At 43.1% G+C, this 23,428-nt stretch overlaps 1 protein-coding gene across 2 annotated transcripts; it reads right to left on the minus strand.

The window, feature by feature from the left end:
* On the minus strand, window positions 1-23,386 carry LOC119407019 (RNA polymerase II-associated protein 3). Of its 2 annotated transcripts, XM_049419836.1 has the most exons (11): window positions 23,174-23,386; window positions 22,889-23,143; window positions 20,539-20,652; window positions 20,371-20,460; window positions 14,468-14,595; window positions 12,192-12,384; window positions 10,493-10,696; window positions 5,385-5,567; window positions 5,118-5,215; window positions 2,063-2,157; window positions 1-271 (listed from the first exon to the last, which is right to left on the minus strand). In XM_049419836.1, exons 2-11 carry the CDS (start codon window positions 23,039-23,041, stop codon window positions 204-206), a joined length of 1,326 nt encoding a protein of 441 aa, XP_049275793.1. In that variant the 5' UTR covers window positions 23,042-23,143; window positions 23,174-23,386; the 3' UTR covers window positions 1-203. The 2 variants fall into 2 exon arrangements, with proteins under 2 accessions (XP_049275793.1, XP_037529769.1); XM_037673841.1 differs by having other exon boundaries at window positions 22,889-23,386.
* Window positions 23,387-23,428: the final 42 nt, after the last annotated feature.

The following is a 23,428-nucleotide window of genomic DNA, read 5'->3' on the forward strand; positions in this document are numbered from 1 at the left end:
TGCAATCTTTCAAACACGTTTATTTAAATCACCGACTGTCTACAAGGCAGTGAGTGAAGAATGTGCAACAATGTTGTGGTGAAGTGCTTGCATTCTTTTTACAGTGCAAAAAAAAACTTGCATGAAGCTTTTACAGTGACTCATGGCAGCAATGAGTGTGATCTGTGCTTTTATAGTGACATGACAACTCTCTACCTCTCCCATCACAATCCATAGCTGTCTGCGAGACCCGGATCTACTTTTGAGGCAACGGCAAGCAGCCTCGCAAGCCCTGAAATGTAGGAAACAGAACGTCTTGTTATGAAGACAAATCAACATCGTAAGCTTCCAGTTCGTGCAATGGTACGATGGTACTGAGCAATGTAATGTAAAAGTATAGAAAGCTGGGCGAGTTGATATGAATACGTTTTGGGAAATATCCAGCACGCACACGACAGACAAGGACGTGAGGAAAGAAGACAAACAAGCGCGAGTTTGTCTTCTTTTCTCACGTCCTTATCTGTCATGTGCACACTGGATATTTCGCAAAAAGTACTCAGCAAGTTGTTATTGATTTAAGATGCAAATCGTGGCACTATAACAGATGCAATTAAAAAGAAAAGCACCACGAGCACTAACTTACCACTGAAGGTTTATTTCAGAAAAACACAGAAATGCAGTCGAAGATTACGTACGTATGTACAAGTGCAGAGAAAAAAAAACCAATAAAGTAGCCAGGAGTATCATGAACATCAACAACCCGACTGTGGTTGCCAAGATAAAAGGGTGTGTCTGTCATCCCACACCAATGTCTAAAAACAAAAGTTCTTTACGATGTAGTGTGAGGTAATCAACAAAGTGTGGCGGATTAGGCTACAGCATTAGCCAACGGCCTTCTGGACTGAGAGAGCCACCAACCTTGTCCAAAGAACACTTTCCCACAGTTTCACACGATAAACGTGCATTCCTCCTCCTCTTTATCATGTAGTGCTATAGAAAGCTGTGTGACAATTTCCAATCATCTTACATGTGAATGCCATAACTATTTCAACAAGAAACAACTGCTAAAAACACATATTTGTCATGTACATGCTGACACTGCCAAGAGAAATTTTATATGTATCTAATTTGTACTTTGCTATAATTGAGGTACGATTGCAAAAGGACGTTGCTTCATCAAAGCAAAGCATGTACAGGGGCACTTCACATAAAATTAACATGTGCAGTAAAAGAGAAGAGGAATGCCCACACACAGTTTGTGAAGTTAATTAAGGAGGTATTACGAGGAGTTACACTCAAACATTAATACAGTGGACTCTCAGTAAACGGAAATCTGTTAAATGGAATTGCTGCTTAAATGGAACAACTTTTGCCTTTAGTATTATTGGTTTCATACCTGAATGTTTTAACCCAGTTCATCTCTCAGTAAACGAAACTCTTGTTAAACGGAACATATTTTCCTGGTCCCTTCAGGTTCCGTTTAATGAGTCTACTGTATAGCGAACACAAATATAACGAATTATCGGTTACAACGAAGTAAATGAAAAGTAGCCTTGGTAGTAGATACAGTGGTTCGAATATACGCTTATAACGAATTTTCGGATATAGCAATGTTATTTTTTGTGTCAAATGCCACTTGTTATAATGAGGTCTAAGTGTACAAGATTCAACTGAGGCTGGAGACTATAACCTTCACTTGCCAATACTTTGCCCTGTAACAAGAATATATGATCTAGAAAAAGCTTCCACAGATTTCTCTTTATTTAATCAAAGCTTGCTTATATTTTACAGCAGCTCAAGCACTGATGTGCAAGTTTTGTTATGCCCACTTTCACTTCCATAGGTGACAAGCACACCCACATACAGTGGACACCTCACACACTCATTGGCATAGTCGAACACCAGTGCATATTTCAATCTAGTATCAGTGGGAAAAAGAAGTGATTCATAATCAAAGTGAAAAGCTGTTACCTGTGGCTCAACAAGACCATGACTGTTTAATGAAAGTTCAAATAAAATTTTTATAATTCTCCTTTCATGCAAGTCAGAATGTGCATATAGATATATCCTTATCACAACTTACGCTTCTTGTCTTCACTTCCAAGGAACATGACTAATGTTGAGAAACGGCCCACTTTCGGCAGGCTGCTCAAGATTGGGTAGATATCTACACCATCCCTGAAACGAAGGAAGGAAAAGGAGAAAAAAAACGATCACAACATGTTTCCTCGACAAAGTTAAGTCCTGCTTTTAAATGCTTAAGGTCATACATTTTCCAGAATCAATCAACGTTTTTTTAACCTCAAAGAACACATTACCGAAGTACCACTGTATATATCTGAGTCTAATGTGCTGAAACAAATAGACCAGCTTGACATTCAAGTCGAATGTTGAATACTGTGTTTGCAATGATGCACCCTATATTGTGATGAAAAGTTCGTAAACAGGGTTTGTGTGCTGGAGCCGACGTTTCGACAAGCGGACTTGTCTTCTTTAAGGCTGCAGCTGCTTTCCTTAGCGCTTGTGTGTATGTGACTCATGCTTTACTGCAATAGCAATTACATGGACACCCTCGACAAGTTTTTGCGGTCGCCGTCATGTCCTTCTGGTATGAAGTCCAAATTGATAAGATCCCCCCGCGCATTATGTTCTACTGCGGGTAAAAGTGCGCGAGCGGGGGCGACGAACGTGGCCGAAGCAGAGATCAAGCGAGTCGGCCCGTTTCCGTCGCTTGGAGGGTGCGTGCGATAACATCACCCCGCTCGGGAGGCCTGCCCTCAAAGCGGACAGGAAACGCCCCACCCGTCTTTAACGACCATGAAAAGACGCGAGCTGGGGGGCGGGGGGGATTGTCGTGCGAGAAGCCACTTTGAACTTTGAATCTAAGGGCGCGGTCGCGATCACTGGCGCGCGCGCTATCTCGAAAGCCACCACAGCGGGCGGCTCGTATACCCTTCTACGTGCTGCGCTCTCAACGCAAAAGTGACTATGCAGAGAGGATCTCTCTCTGGAGCAGCCATATTCTCTTACACCAGAGTATCGTAGTTACGCGAGATCGGATACAAAACAGGTAGCTGCCAGCCTCACTCCGTATAACACTACAATTTTGTTGCTATCCCATTCATTGCCTCGCCCTTGCGGTGAAACTGTGACTTTTTTTTGGACTCCTATATTGTGGTTATTCGAGACATCACCCTTCTTTGCATGTACACCTGAGCACCTTCATTTATAGCCAACTGGATATTTTTAAACATTAAACATTCTCTGTTAATAAATAAAATGTCACAGTGTTCCAACATCATGGGGACTACACCCCGCATGATGTCGTTGACTGTCGTTGTTAATTGAAGTGAATGATTTTCCCTTCAAGCCAGTGAAAATCATTCATGTGAGCAGTCACTATCAGGCAGACAAGACATATCAAATGTGCTAATGAAGTTTATTTTTCAATGTTAGCTAGCTTTATTTGGCACTCCAACTGCTTGTAAAAATGGCAGAGAGGCAACCTCTAAAGGAACAGTTATGTGTATTGAAACATACGTGGTTAACAGTGATAGAAGAAGGAATGGTGGATGACATAAACATAAAAAATTGCACATCATCTCCCCCTACGGGCAACCATGGTGGGATGCAAAAGCATCGCGGGAGGTGCGCATCAAGCTTCCGTGAATTATGAGACGGTGGTTGTCGAGGCGTTTGAATTACCGCTTGCCAACGCTGATGTTTACGTTCGGCTTCCCGAGCCTTCCTCTGCTCCGCGGCGGTGGCGCTGCCGCTGCAACTAGCCCAAACGTTGACGTTGTTCATGGCGATTCGCACACCGTTGCACAGAGAGAGAATGACGAAAGCATAGCGAACGCGGGCTTTCGCAGCTTCGAGATTCGCTTGCCGGCGTTGCCGTTTACGTTCAGCTTTGCGAGCGTCCATAGTGCCATTGCGAAGGAGAGTGCAACGGGAGCGAGCGCGCGCCACATTATATACGAGCGCACAGCTGTGGCGGAGAGAGAAACGGGAGAGGAGAAACGAAGCGCAGGCAGCGCTCACGCCACCTCCTCCACCTCCTCGCGTGAGCGCGAGGAGAGGGGGGAGAGTTCGCGCATGCGCAGTATGGGTGTGGATGCGACAGAACGGACACTGCCCCAAGCATAAGATGCTTTCGCATCTAAAAACTGTGTCATTGTTATCAAACATAACTCTCTCCTTGAACCATATATAATTTGAAGAGCTTGCCTAAACAAAACCGCAATAATGCGGAAACCAAGTCTAGCACTTCTGAGACAAAGTTAATTGAAATGTCTCCTAAATGTTTCCAAATACTACCTGCAAAGTGTCATTCTTTTACATGTGGGAGACATGTGTGAAAGTTGCATCAACTTTGAAAATACATCAGTAGATACATTGACGCTCTTTGAAATATGACGTGGCTCTCTAATGCAAAGTTTAAAGGGGCCCAGCAAAATTTTTCCACGTAATCATCGAATGACCTCACTATTGGAGTTTACTACCTCAGGAATCAATTGCCGCAAAAAAATTCTTGAATCCCTCACATATAAGTGGAGTTACTGAGATTCGTTGCAGGCTTGAAGTGCTTTTTTTTTTGTCCTTTTATCCTAACGAGCGTGGTGAAACTACACAGGGAGACATGACAAAGACGCAAGAAGCTATGTCAGCGAGTGTCAGGACCTTGAGTGCTTTCTTTTTTTTCTTTGAACGTGTCGGCTCCCTATTGGTGTGATCACGAGCATGCTAGTGTTGCTACTGTGTAGTTCTAGCACACTATAAAGTGTGGCACTGGCACATGGCGACCACGGTAACTATTCAGCACAAGAATGCTCAATTCAGCCAGTGGTCATGCCCTTCCCTCTGTTGACATAGTTAGGTTCGTCAATGATGTAATTTGCAAAGAGAAGAGCGAGCGATTTTTAGCCATCTTTGAAACGTAACTGTAAATTCCCTGCCACATGCAGTGCTGTAATATTTGGCTCAATGTTTGCAGGAGCCTTGACTACCAATCAGCAGCATGATCCGACCACATTCAAAAAGTGTCCAGGGCCCCTTTGAGAACACTTTGTAGCTCTAGCAATGTCCACACACACAGATAATCAAAGATATTGTTCCAGCCAGTGGCCCTTACACACCTCACAAACTGGTTCTCCAGGATGCACAAGATGTCACAGAACAGTTCAGTCTCCATTGACTCTTGAAAAAATGTTCCCAATTTTCTTGGGTCCATTTGCTGTGGAAAAAACAACCAGATGTTCCAGTGAAATATAACAGTATCTTCCCGCAACGCTTGAGACACTGTACACTGTATTTGCTATAGCTTCAAAGCATCACATGACAAAAGGAAAACCGAGACAGACATAGCAAGTGTTGTAACTATGGGCTCAACAGCAAGACTGCACCTTGAGGTATTTGTAGCGCAGCTCAGGAAATGGTGTGAGCTGCCTCCAGTCAACCTGAAACTGGTACGAAGTCGGTGCGGGTGGTGGGAGCTCTGGCTCGTGTGTTTTTTTTGTTGCCACCCACTCTTCTTTTAAAGGTGTTCCACCTGGCACATCACGGATGGGCACCCTCTTCAGCGGTTTCTGCAGACAGGAAAGGACATGACGCTATTATCAGAAGACTGATGTATACTTCAAGGCAACATGGCATTCCAACAATAGAGGATCACGCTTGGAAAGTACAGCCGCCCATCTTTTTAACATGAACACGCGAGTTTCGACTGCCGAGTCAATAAGCGCTGTATAACAGAGCACAGTGGCGAAATGAACGAGAATATGTGCGTGCGCGCTATGACCACTCTTATGCAGCTGTCGTTCCGGAAACGGCACACCACCCCTGCTTCTTTTGAGCACCATTATCGTCATCCTTTTTTTTCCTTTTCTGAATGCTGCCATCAAGTTATACAGAAAAGGTCAAGTGGTCACGCGTGCGATGGATGGGTTGATATAAACCCGCTGATTATACTACATGCTTATCAGCATTTTATTTTCTATTTCCTGTGGTTCACACAGCACTTTTCCAAAGCAAAAAAAAAAAAAAAAAACGCCAGGGCTGCGCCAAAAGCGCAGCACAGTCACAGCGAAAGCTGGAAGAGCGGCATTTCTAGAGCCGGTTATAAACTCTCTTGTGGTTACTAATACAAGTACACTAGGAACATACCCACTACGCCACAAATAATTTTTGTGAAGTTGGGAAGCATCCACCAAGACATTATTCGTCATTCTGTGAGGCATTATGTGCACTTTGTTGATGCGACGGTTGATGACGATGAAGAATTATGGCTGAGCCCTTTGTAATGGTTTGGGAGTTTTAAACGACCCACTAGTTACGTAATTCGCATTTTGTGACGCCCGGTCGTTATTTAACTCTCCCACCGCGCTTTATAACATACGTTAACGTGAGAAAGAGAGAGAGAGAAAGAGAGAATTAGCTTTCTTCAGACCCTGAGGAAATAGATCATGGGAGCCTTATGGGCTTCCTTGGCAACCAATAGAAGTGCACTTGCGAGGAACCCACTACGCTACAAAACATCATAATTTTTGTGAGGTAGGGAAGCAGCCACTATGCAATTTTTCGTCATTCTGCGGAGAACCGTGGTACCCGCTAAACACCCTTGAGGCATTATGTGCACTTTGTTGATGCTGTGGCTGATGACGATGAAGAATTATGGCAGAGCTCTTTGTAATGGGTTGGATACTTTAAACCACCCGCTGGTTACGTAATTCGCGTTTTGTGACGCTCGGTCGTTATTTAACTCTGCCGCCACGCTTTATAACATACGTTAACGTGAGAAAAAGAGAGAGAGAAAGCGGGAATTAACAGTACTGAGACCCTGAGGAAATGGATCATGGGAGCCTTATGGGCTTCCTTGGCAACCAATAGAAGTGCACTTGCGAGGAACCGACTACGCTATAAATCATAATTTTTGGGAAGTAGGGAAGCAGCCGCTATGCAATTTTTCGTCATTGTGCGGAGAACTGTGGCACCTGCTAAACACCTGTGAGGCATTATGTGCACTTTGTGGATGCTGTGGCTGATGACGAAGAATTATGGCAGAGCTCTTTGTAATGGGTTGGGAGCATTCAACAACCCGCTCGTTGCACAATTCGCATTGTGTGACGCCCGGTTACAGAATTCGCGTTTGTGTGTTCGCCTCGTTGTTATTTTACTCTTCGACCACACTACATTACATATGTTAATGTGGTTCCTTCCCGACATGAAGCCTGTATAGGGTCTTTTTGCAACGCAATTTCAAGCACCGGCATGGCTCTGAAGTAGAATACTGGGCTCCCACGCAGCCCCTGTTCGAACCTCGTTCCATCCCGGATATTTTTTCTTATTTCGGGTTTTTTTTCTTAGTTCGAGCGATAGTGGTTATGGACACCGGCGGCGGCGGCGCACAACTACGGTGCCAAAAACGGCCCTTGTTGTGATCTCATAACAGCTTTCGCTGTAAAAGATCTGCCAGTGCAAGCCAAATCAGCACAAAAAAGCAAGGACAAAAAAGCAGGTGGGGTTGGGTCCAATTCACATAACAGCCTGGCAGAGGAAAACTGCACCGGACTGTTCACTGCACGCATGCGCGTATTCTTGTTCATTTCGCCACTGCACTCTGTCATATGGCGCTTATTGACTCAGCGGCCAACGCTCGCCTCGCGTGTTCAAGTTAAAAAAATGGCCGGCTGCAGATAGGTTACAATAAGCTTATTGTTTAACTGATGAGACTGGTCCCTAAAGGCAAGCCTTGTGTTACTGAAAGCAGAATGTCGCAACAAAATCTGCTGACATCATCTAGAAGTAAGGTCATGAAGACAATAATGCTGCTCATTTGACACGAGTGCAATGAGAACTTTTATTTTGGCTGTACTTTTGTGTAGGAATTGCAGCAGTTACGAGAATGATCCAATGTTTCGATGCTTTATGACTGGGCAACAAAAAAAATTACACTGTAATTGTATTCTTCCCAAATTAGATTTGCCTTGAACTACATGTAAATAAAAAATCGCAAAGTTATTGGTATTGATATTACAATTAAGAGCAAGGTCAGAAAACTGGTCACTTTGCAAGAAGATCATCAATAGTAAATGGGAAAAACAGCACAAAAGTAGATGAAGCACAAGCGATGGAACACACAGGATCAATGCTGATGAACAACTGAGGGTTTAATTGTTTCGACGCAATATATAGGAAAATTGGCAGGAAACCAACAGCACGTGAAATTTCAAGCCTTCGTCATGACACATGGGCAGAAGCTGTCAATCGATTACAAAGGTTACAGAGGCTATCAAAAGATTACAGTTGTACAGTTCCAATACGCAGAATCATTAGGCAGATGCGAGATAATTTAACTCTTCTTTGCTTAGCATTATGCGCGTTCCTTCGTACGTGCTTCGTCTCCTTTTGCGCTGCTTTTTCCATTTACAAATGTGTGACCAATCAGCCTAATGAACCACACTTCTTAAAGGGGCCCTGCAACATTTTTTAAGCATGGTCAGAAAATGCTGCCGATCGGTAGTTAAGGCTCCCGAGAACACGCGAGCTAAACATTATAGCAAAGCACGCGATCTGGAATTTACAATTAATTCTCATAGTCAGCTAGAAATCGCTCTCTCTTCTCTCCATAAATGATGCCACTGACCCAAATTACTGCGCCATATACCCAAAGTCCACGGCCACTGGCTGATTTGAGCATTGTGAGCTGCATAGTTACTGTGGCCGCCGCGGGATGCCGCCACATGCGCGTGCGCTCGTTCGCCATCACACAGAAAGTAAGCTGCCCGTACAAAAAAAAATGAAAAGAAAGTGTTCAAGGTCATGACTCGCATTGACAAAGAGACGCACCTTCTTGCCCCCTTGTAACCCCCCATCCCTGCGTAGCTTTCAGCACGCTCGCTGGTACTAGAGGAGAGAGAAAGCGCTGAAAGCTCGCGGCGAATCCCTGTAACTCTGCTCGTGCTTGACACATCCGAAAAATTTTTGCAGCAGCCAATTCGTGAGGCGATAAGCTCTTTTAATGAAGCCATTAGACGATTACTTGGAAAAGTATTGCAGGGCGCCTTTAAAATCATCAAGGTTGGCAAGCACAGGGTGTTGCTCTACGAAAAATTTGAATGACAGCCCTTAGGCTGTCATTCAAATGCAGGCCAGCATGCCAAACAGCAATAGTATTCACTAGAGCTGTGCGAATAGCAAAATTTTGGGTGCGAAGCGAATTCGAATAATAAAGATTGAGTGCGAATCGAATCGAATAATTTCGAATAATTTTTGAATATTTCTCAAACATTTTTCGAATAATTCGAAGTGAAATTACAGAAAAAGTTGCAGAGAATCCCCAAGTATGTTCTTGTGAGATAGCAACATGAAAGTGTTTCTTTTCGCTAGGTTGATGAAGCGCTGGTGGGGTCATATTTCATAGTTGTCTTTCTTATCAAGAATGAGGCAATGTAGAGGCCGAATTGTAGTTATGTACATGATTTGGTGCAACCAAAGTGTTGGTGACAACACTTTACACGTGATAGGCAGAGATGCCATTTCCTCAGCCACTCCTTCTCTTTCAACTTCTGTGGAAGGCCAAGTGATGTGGCAGACAAGGGTGTGCTCCCTTCAAGTCCGGAGTTCCAAATCTGCCTCGTAGACGTCGATATATAAGAACATCTGAAATTTTGGATGCTAAAAAGCTTCGGCGTCCGACTTTTCGGACTTCCTGCCAAAATTTCAGGTCCAAAACAGCATTAATTGAGCCCCCAACTCTGCCACATCTTTCATCTCCATATTGGAACCAGCGTTTTCTTGAGTTAATACATTAGCGACCATAGCGGAGCTTGAAAGGCAGCTTTGCCGCAATACCGGGGTGTGATGAGGTGAAGCATATTGAAAATCTAGGGACCACTTTCAAACGGACGTTGACTGTCTCTTGGCTAAGTTCAACCGTAACGGACCTTGAAAGGCAGCTTTGCCGCAATACGGAGGTGTGAAGAGGTGAAGCATATTAAAAATCTAGGGACCACTTTTAATCAGACGTTGACTGTCTCTTGCCTCAGTTCGACCGTAACGGAGCTTGAAAGGCAGCTTTGCCGCAATACGGGGGGTGATGAGGTGAAGCATACTGAAAATCTAGGGACCACTTCCAACCCGACTTTGTCTCTTGGCTAAGCTCGACCGTAACGGAGCTTGAAAGGCAGCTTTGCCGCAATACGGGGGGTGATGAGGTGAAGCATATTGAAAATCTAGGGACCACTTCCAACCCGACTTTGTCCCTTGGCTAAGTTCGACCGTAACGGAGCTTGAAAGGCAGCTTTGCCGCAATACGAGAGTGTAATGAGGTGAAGCATATTGAAAATCTGAAGGGGTCACTTTCAACCGGACGTTGACTGCATTTGTCTTTGGGAAGTTCGAATAGTTCGAATAGTAAAATTTCAGTGCGAATCGAATCGAATAGCAAACACTATTCGAAAAATATTCGAAATTTCGAATATTCGCACACCCTTAGTATTCACAAACCACTCACTTCTGTTGCTCTCCTGTTTCTAGGTGTGCTCAGGGGCTCCACTTTAACTGCAGTCACTGCTCTGACGGGCAGGGACGCCTTTTCAGTGGCAGAGCCCCTCTTCGCTGTCTTTTCAACTTGAGCTGCTGGTTCTTTGGCATTCGAAGAGTGAGCAAGCGAGGAAGGCTTCGGTGTGACCGCGTCACCACTTCCGCTCTTTAGTTCCTGAGGAAGACAGTGACCAGTAAAGAAAGATTTGCAACGGAAAACTAATCACTGGCAATTACACGTGAGCCTAATCTTCATCTCTTACTACAACGGGAGACCAACACTAGCCTTTAAACAAGAGTGCCCCAGTTATTAAGGTGCAATAATTCTTGTTGACAATTCCTGCGGTTAACTGTTGATTAAGAAATACATGTCCACTCCCATGTATTCATCAATATGCTAGAAGTCTCCAGCTGCATTTATTATTATACTTTATTATTATTTGACCACCCATCCAAGCTTGCACATACAAGGGCATGCAATCGTGCATCACATGTGCGTGCCACATGGTCATGCCCACTACGGACTCTTCATGAACATAATTACAATAATGCCTAGTTGAAGAACTGCTGATGGACAAACATGCCGCAAGTGTAGCTTCGCTGTATTTACTGCAGCGTTACAAGTTATGTAGCCGACTGTGAAGTAGTGACTACCTTATACCAGTGTGTTTCAGGGTGTAGTGACGTTATGGCATTTCATTACGGTGAGCATGCATGGGAGAATGCTTGGCCCCTGTACAGAAATGCTTGTTCCGTTCATAAAACACCCGCTGGCATAGGTCGGCAAACTCACTCATAAGTCGACTGACTAAGACTCAGATTGAACCTTGAGCCTGAGTCTAAGTGACTCAGGGCGAGCAATGTTTAGGTGAGTTTGAGTACGAGTGAGCCCGGTTGAGAAAAATTATAGTGAGTCAGAGTCTGAGCGAGCCCTAAGGGCATATAACAATATATTTAATGAGTGAGTCTGAGTGAACTCCACATTTTCTGCCGACCTATGGTACTAGCTACTCAACTTCAGCATCACTATCAGCCTTATGTCAGCTCACATTTATACTCACTTATACTCACACATACATCAACATGCTACCGTTCATACTTCAGCTCTATATTTATTGATCAGACATGTGAGTTGCAGAAGCGGGTGAGGAAAGGAAGGGCCTTGACCTTCCCTTGCAAACTCTTTCACGGGAAGTTCTTCATAAAAATATCTCGTGTAAGTCATCTCTTTCAACAAAAATGTCCTTACTGAATTGCAACCTCTGATAACTTATTTGAAGGTACGAGATCAAAAGGCCCCAAGTAGAACACAGATTATGCAAGAATGTGGTGTTAAAGAACATTGCCACCATGGTAGGAAAAGCTAATTATACGCTAATGGACTCATGAGTCGGCTCACTCAGGCTCAGGTCAAGCTGTGAGTCCAAATAAGTTGTAATTTGCCGAGTTTGAGTCCGAGTGAGTCCAGTTGAGGAAAATTTTGGCGAGTCTGAGTCCGAGTGAGCCCTAAGGGCAAGATATGTTTCATGAGTTAGTCTGAGTGAGCTCCACATTTTTTGCTGATCTGTGCCCACCGGTAGTCAAAATTTTGTCCTGTCATTTTTGTTTATCCCTTACTGTATTCGTAATTTGTGCTGCAGCATTTATTAACTGAGTTGCCATTTTTCTACCTTCTCTAGTTTAGTCAGGTGTTGCCTCGCTTCCCTGTTGTTTGGCTCGAGAGAGAGCACCGTGCGGAAGTCCTCTGCGGCAAGCGCCTTCTTAGAGAGGCCTTGCCGAGCCAGACCTCGCCTGTGGTACGCCTTGACGTATTTCGGGTCCCACTCCAGGGCCCGACTGCAGTCTTCTTCAGCAGCGCCGAGCCTGTTCAGAGAAAACACAAGGAAAGCTTGTGGGTAACTTAAAATCAATCCATTTTTATTAAACTATAAATTATATTACAGGTTGAAATCGACAGGAGGAGGTCTTACAATAAAGATTAAATTGGTATCGTATTAGGGTACCAATATGGGCTTGTTGGTTCATCGTGAACTGGCTAGTAGCACTGTTGTTGAAAGTTAGCGCTTGTGTTCATCTCGTACCTCTTCTTTGTCTGTGTGTCTTCCCGCGCTATGCTATTAACCAGTTGGTATCGTATTGACACACAAGTGTAGTTGCAAGATACTAAGTATGGTGACATGCAAGTATGGATAAACAAATATATATATGCACATCAATATACTATTGGCAATTGCTGTATTATGATAAAACAAAAGCATGCAAATATATAAAGAAGAAAGAGAGCATAGCAAACATGTGTAGTATCCCAAATGCAAAGAATTAGGAGAAAAACGATTTAGGCACTACATCGTGACACACAAGTATCATATAAAAAAAAAGTTTTTCAATTCACGGTTAAAGGGGTACCGACACCATTTTTCGAAAGTCAGTTTACTCTGCCATACAAATCTCCTGTATAAAGAGACAGCTCTGAGCAAGTGTGAAACTTAGCAAATGCTTATAAGATATTTTATTTTGGTATTAAAGTCAATTTTCCCATGACGCACCTACCGACATCGACACTAGCTTGACGTCAGGCTACCGTACTAATTCTGGTGACTTCATACAGCAGTCTGGCTAGTTGTGATGACGCCAAGTGCCAAAACTTCCAAGATGGTCACTTGTGCGTCACCAAAACATTCAAAATAGCCACTTGTGCGTCACCAATCCGCACCATGGAAACGTCACGATATCTTGCACGAGCACGTGGCGAGAAGCTCATACCGTGTTGTGAGGTCAGGGTACAGTAGGAACCAAAACTAGCTCTTAAAAACATTCTCTAATAACTTTTTCAGAGTGCACTCACGCTTCGCAGTACATCTTCTAGGCTTTGAGGGCTTGGCCCTTCATTTCACACAAAAAAACGACAAATGAAAATTTTTGTGTCAGTACCCCTTTAAAGGGGCCCTGCAACACTTTTTCGGCATGTTCAGGAAATGCTGCCGATCGGCAATCGAGGCTCCCGAGAACACGCGAGTCAAACATTATAGTGCAGCATGTGGCCTGGGATTTACAATAAGTTCGCAAAGTAAGCCAAAAAGCGCTTCCTCTGCTCTCGACAAAAAATGATAGTGTCACAGGCAGTTTCCACACCATTGGCTGATTTGAACATGGTGTGCTCAGTAGTTACTGCGGCCACAGGGAGAGGCTGCCACTTGACCACACGCGTAATCACACTGATACGCCACGCATTCGAATAAAAAAAAGAAAGTTTGCTCAAGATCAGAGGGCACGCATGACGTACCTTCTTCCCCCGTGCCACCCCCCCCCCCCCCCCCCGGCTTAGCTTCCAGTGCTTTCGTCAGGGCTAAAGAAGAGCAAAAGCAATTAGTGTGCAACAAATCTTTGTAACTGGGCTCGTACAGGACGGATTCTAAAAGGTTTTGCGGTGCTCGCCCCGTGAGGCAATAAGCTCCTTTAGTGAAGCCGTTCCATGACTACTTGGAAAAGTGTTGCAGGGCCCCTTTAAATCTATGAGCTTTCTGAACTTTTGTTGTCACAAATGGAGATGGCTGCAAAGTGAACAGTGCATTTGCCATAACTAGTAGTGCAAACATTTCGTAAAATGAAGTTTTGCACAATGAGACTTGTTCATTCATCGTTCAATAGAGGTGATTTAGGAATACACAATGAGTTTAAGGAATAAAAGATGCAATGGGCCAGTATGCCATGTCTCCTTTAATAAAATATTGCATTTTATTGTACCGGAATTCTTCATCTCCCTTCCTTGCCTAAAAGATCCCTTTCCCTTCCTTTTTGTTGTAGCCATTAACTGTCATGCATTTTCTTATTTATGCTCCCTATACTTTTTCCTATCAGGTGATATCTCTGATTCTAAATTGATCTAGCTATTTCTTTTTAGTGCCCTTTAAACGTGTCAAACTGCTGAAATAAGCGAGCAACTCACATGTTTTTGCGCAAAAAGGCCATTGCCCGATTGGCATAGAGCACCGGATTCTGGGGGTCACATTCAATGCCTATGCCATAGCTTTCAATCGCTTCATCGTAGCGGCCATCTTTGAAGAGTCTGTTGCCCTGCACAAGCAAGACGGGCCCAATGAAGCACTCTAATTTTCAGGGTATCATGCTGCGTTTTACACCTGCAAGAAAAGATTGGTTATCACGTCTAACTGATGGACGAGCTCTGAATTGGTTGAAACATCTTACGTTCATAAGTTCTCCTCTTACGCAATGACAAAAGCCACAGGTTCACTGCTTGTTTTCAAAATCCAAACATCTAATTCATGTCCTAGAGTGTTTTCATTTTTGATGCTACCTTATCAGTGTTATGTGCTACTTATGAACACCTGCACCGATCCGTTTTTTCATCACTCTGCAGCACAACACCTTATGGTGAGGGCAGCTGACTGGGCTGAGTACTTAATACTAGAAACTCTAAGCTAAAGGTATATGTGTAGCTTAAGTGACGACATTTTTTCTGCTTAACATTTTTCATTCATTCGGTGTCGACTGGCCATGCTTCTTAGGTGGTACCAACATCTCCTAAGTCATTGTTATCACCACCCCTCTTCTGATGCATCACTCAGTAAAAGAAATGTACAAATGCAAGGCAAAATGATTATGAAACAGTTTTCGTACAGTGATTGACAGTGTTCGAACGAGGGATGTCTCAAGCTAAAACCATTATTTCAACAAGGAGACTTGTCTTAGCTATGGCAACGACTAATCCTTTTGTTAAGCATTGGCTCCGTCTTGAACCTACTCTAAACATGTGTCGTGTTTAGTTGTCAATACAGAGACATAGGCACATGCTTTTATAAATATTCAGTTTCCCCGCAAGGGCGAAGCAATGAATGCGACATGAACAAATTGGAATATTATACGAGATAAAGCTAGCAGCTAACTTCTTTAGCATCCACTCTGATGTAACTCAACAAAACGCTGGCATAAGAAAACGCTGACGCTGAAGCGAGTGAAGAGATCTTCAAGGTTTCCGTCGCTTAAGTGCAAACTTATTGGTGAGAACACAGCATGTAAAAAGGTATGAGCCGTCTGCTACAAAGGTATGAGTCGTCTGGATCCAAGGTTTCTAACGCAACCATAGATTCTGTGCCTCTCGACACTTCATTCTCTGGACATGGTGTATTTTCAGTGTACTCGCATGCCTAACGGTAATCTAAAGGAACTAACAGAAAACCTTGCACGTGTGGTACGCTCTTCGAAAGAACACTATTTCAATACAGTGCTGCCAAACTTTATTTTTAGAAGATCCGAAAAAGTTGTGGAGTTATATAAGCAAAAAAAAAAAGAAGCCAGTGTCTCAAATTTCTATTAATGGTTCTATTGTTACTGCTTCTGGTGACATTGCATGTCATTTCAATGAATATTTTCAGAGCGTGTATTCTAATGCAGTAAGACAGATAACTGGGCAAGTTGGTATGGATCCATAATTTAAACTTTTTTAGCGCGCACAAAAGACAAGGACAAGCAAGAGACACACGAGCGCTAACTCTCAACTGTTTATTTTTTCAAAGGAACGATACATATAAATACCCAAAAACCAGCATAGAGCATGTGCGGCGCAAGTCATGTGACACACTGTCAGAAGGGCTAAAAAGAATTTAAAAAAACCAACTTGTTTATCTGTTAGAGCCACCGAAGGGTGACTGATGCATTTCTCTGCACACCTATTGATATAAAATGCTTCCGTAACTTCCCGTGTTAGTTTGTCTTTATCTGCAAACAAGATATCTGTATCATGAAAAACGGGTTCACAATGGCATGATTTACAATGATCAGACAAGTGTGAAAATGTTTCTTTCCCTAGTGAGTTAGCATGCTCTTTAAGCCGTGTGTTGATACAGCCTGGGACTCAAGTTCACCCATGAGTTAGCAAAAGACAAACAACTGCAGTTTTTAGAACTTTCACTAAGAATTTTGCCTAGCCACATGTGCTGGATGTACAGCCCTAGATCGGAAAAGCCCCTGCTCCAGTACAAGTCGGGGCATTCGAAGATTGTAAAAAATGGAATAGCAGTGTCTTGCCTTCGAGGGGCCATGGTGAAGTCTTGCTATCATGCAATGAAAGAGTTTTTCAAAACAAGTTGCACGGCTATCCTCCGTAGGCTTCCCGGAGCAGGCTATCAACAGAGCTGTTGATAAAGTTATAAGGATAGTGAAGGGTGTGCAGGCATCACCTTCAAGGAAACGCTTCAGTGAAGATAAAAGGCACTGTGCGGTTTTGCCATACGTTCATAAATTTTCTCACGGGTTAAAAAAGTTGGCGGAAGATATGGAATTGAAGTTGTTTTCAGCGCCCCCATTAAGGCGCAACATTTGTGCCAGGCCGTGCAAAAAAGTTCAGAGTGGGGGGAAATAAATGCAGCTGTGGCTTAAAGGAGGAATCGAAGTTAACAAAATGCCGAAAAGGGGTGGTATATCGGATACCTTTAACCTGTGGAAGTATGTACATAGGACAGACTGGCCGCTGTATCAACACACGGCTTAAAGAGCATGCTAACTCACTAGGGAAAGAAACATTTTCACACTTGTCTGATCATTGTAAATCATGCCATTGTGAACCCGTTTTTCATGATACAGATATCTTGTTTGCAGATAAAGAAAAACTAACACGGGAAGTTACGGAAGCATTTTATATCAATAGGTGTGCAGAGAAATGCATCAGTCACCCTTCGGTGGCTCTAACAGATAAAGAGTTGGTTTTTTTTAATTCTTTTTAGCCCTTCTGACAGTGTGTCACATGACTTGTGCCGCACATGCTCTATGCTGGTTTTTGGGTATTTATATGTATCGTTCCTTTGAAAAAATAAACAGTTGAGAGTTAGCGCTCGTGTGTCTCTTGCTTGTCCTTGTCTTTTGTGCGCGCTAAAAAAGTTTAAATTATCGTGTATTCTAAGTCTGGTATTTGTCCACCTATTGACACAGTATTTCATCCCTCTGATGTAAATTTGTTTCTTAACCTGGCATGGTTTCCATGCTATTAAACTTAAAAACGAAATCTTCATGTGGTTCTGACAACCTTCCCAACATGTTCCTGAAGCGATATGCCGAGTCTATTGCAAAGTTTCTTGTTATTATTCATCACAATTCTTTACTTCATGGTAAACTACCGGATGACTGGAGGGTAGCCAGAGTCATGCCTGTACACAAAAAAGGTAATCGGTCTTTATTAGAAAATTATCGTCCCATACCACTTACATCTTGGTTGATACAGCGCACGCGAAACGATGAAGAAGTATAAGAAAACGCAGGACAGGCGCTGACTCGCAACTAAAGTTTATGTTTGTTGGCGCTACCATCCTCGTTCACTGAAGCCACTTCTGAACTTCACATCAAATCATTCAAAAATAATAAAGCAGGGTATAGCCTTTTCTTGTGTTCGTGCTGCATTGCAGAAATCCTGTCAGGATAGATTGCAACTAAGCTTTGATGAACAGGTTGTTAGACTTAAGCAAGCGGGTTTTCCGGAACATGTCAATGCCCAAGCGTGCGACAAGATGCGCAAACACCTAAAAACAAATGGAACACACCCTGGAAATGATGAGCAGACCGCCAGAGTAAAAAAGTACGGGGCCATACCGTACACTCACCGAGTGGCACACGGTTTAAAAAACGTGGCCGAAAGATATGGCATTGACGTGGTTTTTTCATCTCCTCATAAGCTTGTGTCCATTTGCGCAAAGGTACAGAAAAGCACTGATGAGCAGAGGAAAGGCAGGGAAAGTGTTCCTGGCAACTGTGCAATTAACCACACCTACCACTATACAGATTGCAAGGAGGCCTATAGTGTACCAAATATCATTATCATGCGGCAAAACTTACATTGGCCAAAACGGAAGATGCGTTAACGTTCGTCTTCGTGAACACGAACAATCATTGACAGAAACAAAGCCGTTTACTCTCGCCGCTCATTGCCACGAATGCGGCTGCGCAGCCTTCTTCAGTGACACAATGATTTTATCACATCATAAAGAACAGGTAGCAAGGGAAGTGATCGAGGCCTTCCACATTAGAAGAAAAGGAGATAAGTGTGTTAGCATGCCATTGATTTCGCTGAGTGACGCACAATTTTTGTACCTTTGCAGCACCTGCAGAGTATGATACCTGTCTTTTTTTGCTTTTCCTTGCTTGGGACTTGTTTGGATTTTTCGCTTTTGGTGTTTTTTGGCATTGTTTTGTTTGTTATGTTGCACATCACCTATATATATGCATGTTTTTCCCAATAAACTTTAGTTGCGAGTCAGCGCCTGTCCTGTGTTTTCTCATACTTTGTCGTCGTTTCGTGTGCGCTGTACCAACCAAGATGAATGCATACCAACTCGCTCAAGCTTCCAATCTTATCACTTACATCATCATGTTGTAAACTAATCGAACACATTATAGCCAATCAAATAAACGAATTTTTATATGAACATTCAGTCCTCTCTAATTACCAACATGGGTTTAGGAAAGGCTACTCAACAGTTACACAATTAGTTACAGTTATTCATTCACTCGCTTCATGTTTTGATAAAAACAGTCAAATTGATGCAATATTTCTTGACTTTAGCAAAGCCTTTGATAGAGTTCCACATGACAAACTAATCCTAAAACTCAGACAGATTGAACTTCCGGAAATTTTGACCTCATGGATTAGGAGCGATTTGACAAATCGATCCCAGTGTGTAGCATTTAACGAGCGGCAGTCTGGCTATCTTCTGGTTGGCTCCGGGGTCCCTCAAGGGAGTGTATTAGGACCACTGTTGTTTTTGCTGTACGTTAACGATATAGTTACTGTAATTGATCCTAGCAGTCAAATTAGATTATTTGCAGATGACTGCATGCTGTTTCATGAAATCACTTCAACTAACGATCAGTACCACCTTAACTCTGCTCTTGATAACATTTCCGAATGGTGTAACACATGGGACATGAAGCTTAATGCTGATAAAACCATCTATCTTCGTTTCCCTCGCCGAAAAGCTCTCCTTTCTTTTTACATACAAGCTATGCTCATTACCACTGCATGAAGAAACCCTATACAAGTACTTAGGTGACACTCTTTCTAATACTTTATCGTGGAATACACATACAGATAATATTTGTTCTGCAAATTATACGTTTTAAGACATAAGCTCAAAAATTTGCCTTAAGCTGCAAAATTACTTGCTTACAATACACTAATTAAGCCAAAACTTAAATATGCATGCGTTGTTTGGGATCCCTTCACTAAAATCAACATTACCCATCTCAAGAATGTACAAAGAAAAGCTGTAAAGTTTATTTATTCAAAACTTTTTCCGTATGACTCATCCACTGAACTAATGCAGGCTAACAGCATTCTATGCCTTGCACTAAGAAGGAAAACCACACGTTTACAATTTCTTTACCTTCTTTGGAATCGGAAACTAGCAATTAACCCTTCACCCTATCTTTCATCTTCAACATCAAGACATACTCGCCACCATCATCCTAATTCAATGACACCATATTTTACACGAACAGATTTATTCAAATTGTCTTTTTTCCCTCGAACTGTAACTGACTGGAATAATTCTCTGTTGCCTTCCGTCACACTGTGACTGTTTCAAACTGTATTAATTTTAATTATCATCACCGGAAACAGCGCGAGCACACGGGACTAGAAAGACAGACAGGACCATGATGAAGCCATGCCAACAAGCTCAAGTCGATACCCTCTTAATGTATTAATTATGTTTATGTTGGCTTTGTTTGTTTCTTGTTTTTGCCCTCACCCTGCTTGGACCTGTATAAGGTCTGCAGTATTGAATAAAGAAAGGAAGATGCACTTCGAGAGATGTGCCAAGTGCACGGGCGTCAAACACTGACCTTTTCCTTCTCAATAAGTGCACGCTGACGCTTCCATTCAGCCTGAAACTGCTCATCTTCGCTACCACTGGTTTCAGACGTGCTTTCATCCTAGGGATAAAGACGTAAACGTAAGCAAGAGGACAATGTTGGTAATAGTGATGTAAGGTCATAAGTTTGTGTACATACGTTTATCAAGGTTTCTAATGCAACCATGGATTCTGAGCCTCTCGACACTTCATTCTCTGGACATGGTGTATTTTCATTTTCCGATGACGCGGGCCTCTTCACGGGCATGGGCTCCTGGATAGAGCAACACTTGTGTTTGAATACATCCAGTAACAGTTAAATTCAAACTAGCAGGCCACTTCACAATGTGAAGCTCTATTTCTACATTCAAGCCCATACTTTTGTGCCAAGTGTGCATAGCAAAACAAGACAGCACAGCAAAAACAAAAATACAAATATAGAAAATAATATAGAAAACATAGTTAAGACATGCTCATCGAGTTGACAGGAATGTGAACTCTCAATTATTTTACTTGCGAAAAATTGGCAGCAGTGTATAACAGTCAAGTGCCATTTTCTTTGGTACCACTCAAGTACCAGGAAAAAAAACATTTGAAAGCGTTCTTGCTTCAACAACTACACACAACTATAACTGGACAGCAAATGGATGTTCGATCTTAAGTCTGACCCTAATGTGATAGACTACTGAACTGTCAATATTCACCACAGAATTTCTTGCAAGCACGCAAAGCTCATACTGTAGTCAGTTTATCGCACAATTTTGGTGTCTACACAGTACCAGTCAATGTTAACATCCACGCTTCTGGTAATGATCTAGTCGCTGAATGTTTAGACACAAATGTAGATCGACAAAACACATATGGCCCACGACCTGCCTCTGTGTGCATGCACATCACACCGTAACACAACTCTCGCCAGCATCACACAACAGATGCACCATGCCGACACTATTAGTCCATTTTTTAACGGCTTAACTTGATTATATGATATTTAGATGTAGTGCAGCTTGCTCTTAATATAACTTATTATTAACCACTCTAGTACATAATTTGTATTTATATTTTCTTGATAAATAACTTCGAGGACGCTTGAGTTTTGCCTTCAAGAGTAGAACGCAATAGCGTAATTGGGCCCCGTGCGCATCTCCTTCAACCGTGCTGCAAGCAAAGGAACATTTGTGTGCGTAACATTGGCCGTTTTAAACTATCCTAGAATGCACGCTGCAAGTACGGATGCAAAGTGCCCACTAAGCCATAGTTCTCCCTTTTGCAAATTGGCGAAATACCCACTACGTGCCCATTAAACGCCCTGCACATCTGCACACTTTGTAATGGTGGGCAGCTCGTGCAATTCGTACGATTCTATGATTCTGCCACGCAATATTACATGTGTTAAGGAGACTTCCCCCACTACATGACATTCTTACGTTTTTTAACGAAGCAGTTTCAAGCACTGGTGTGGCTTCGTGGTGGAACACCTGCTTGTCACGCAGAAGGCGTGGGTTCGATTCTCACTTGGACTGAACATTTTTATTATTTATTTATTTGCGTATATCTCAAATTTTCACTCATGGACAACGCCGATTTTTCGCTCACAACCAACACTGCCACCGCCGACACAGGCACCAAAATTACTGCGAAACGAGCTGCGAAATGGATTAATATCCTGGATTACAATATAGCCTCAATTTAATTAGGTAGGTGTAATGTAACAATTCCATTCGCTTGACATTCCTTTTTTTTTTTTTTGCCATATGCCGCTCTCGACTGTCCAGTCTCAGTGATAACCTAGGCAAAATGTTGTTTGTATCATTGAAAAAGCACAAAAGAATGCGAAAAGAACATTTTACTGGGCTTGGTGTCCCTATTTCCAGTTGTGACCATAAATATGATTAGAAAGAAAAAGGAAAAACCTGTTAGGTTGGAACTGATGAATTAATCTGGTTTACACAGACTCCGCCACCTTCACCTAGAGCATTATCAACGCCCGCAATGAACATTGAAGAGAGTATTATTTCGGCCCTGAAGTATTAATTGAAAAATGGGTCAGCAGCTCCGAAAATGTTTTAGCAAACGTACGTGGGCAGCACATCTAACAGTCTTCTACATCTGACAATTTGCTTGAAGAATAAATTTGGAAGAATCTTAATTGGGAAAACAAACAAGTGCGCACTGACAAGTTGCAAGGTCAGCGTGCATTTATACTTTCGCGCGACCAAACAATAAACGAATATCCATACTGGGGCGGGACTCCACAATTAGTTGAGGCTGTACTTCGTTTTCTTAATGAATATCGAAGGCTTTCAACTTTTACCATTACGTAGCAAAGTCAAAGAGAATTGATGGGATCATGAGAGCTCATTGGAGAGGTAATCAACGATGACAGGCCATGGAAATGCCATCGCACAGACACAACGTGCTCGGGCAAAGCACGCCGTCACGTAGTACGCGGCGGCACACAACAAAACCACACCGACTGGCGCACAACAGATACAAGAATGCCGCACTACCGTGGCCGGCTGGAGCTTGGACTTCAACGAGCGAAGTTGGGCGTCTTTCATCTTGATGCTGGTCTCCCAGTTTCGGAGGTTGCGCAGATACTCCTCGTAAGCCGCGTTGCGGGAATTGGTCGTGCTAGGTTGACAGCGTGGTTCGGACGGCATGCCTACGTCTCATCGGTTTGACGGCAACGCTTGCGACCGCAGAAAAAAATCACGTGTGCCAAAGCAACGACGCTGCACAGACGCAGACCACCGCTATAGTGCCTATAATATACTGTACCACCGCCTTTTCACAAGCGCTCGGAGCTGCTCACGACCCGCTGAAACAACACCGGCAACGAGTAGCAGCACATGTGAGCTCTGCATGTATGAACTGCTGCCGCTGCTGCTGCTGCGTGCGCAAAAAAGAAACGCGATCCACTCTCCGCGCACCCTTCGGTAGTTGTTCCGTGGCCTTGCGCCCAACAACAGCAACAACAAAATAAAACAATAGCGGCCTCACAACGCAGTGCGCCGCAACCCGTTGCTGCAGCAACAAACAATTTGCTT

Source organism: Rhipicephalus sanguineus, chromosome 10 (genome assembly GCF_013339695.2).
Source record: "Rhipicephalus sanguineus isolate Rsan-2018 chromosome 10, BIME_Rsan_1.4, whole genome shotgun sequence".
Lineage (NCBI taxonomy): Eukaryota > Metazoa > Arthropoda > Arachnida > Ixodida > Ixodidae > Rhipicephalus > Rhipicephalus sanguineus.

Bases quoted from the DNA above. Each gene is read 5' to 3' on its own strand.
- LOC119407019 (XM_049419836.1), bottom strand. From the start codon at position 23,041: ATGCCGTCCGAACCACGCTGTCAACCTAGCACGACCAATTCCCGCAAC. The intron at 20,653-22,888 runs GTAGTGCGGCAT...TGCTCTATCCAG, and splicing joins CCAAGCTCCAGCCGGCCACG to GAGCCCATGCCCGTGAAGAG. The intron at 10,697-12,191 runs GTAGAAAAATGG...TGTCTTCCTCAG, and splicing joins ACCTGACTAAACTAGAGAAG to GAACTAAAGAGCGGAAGTGG.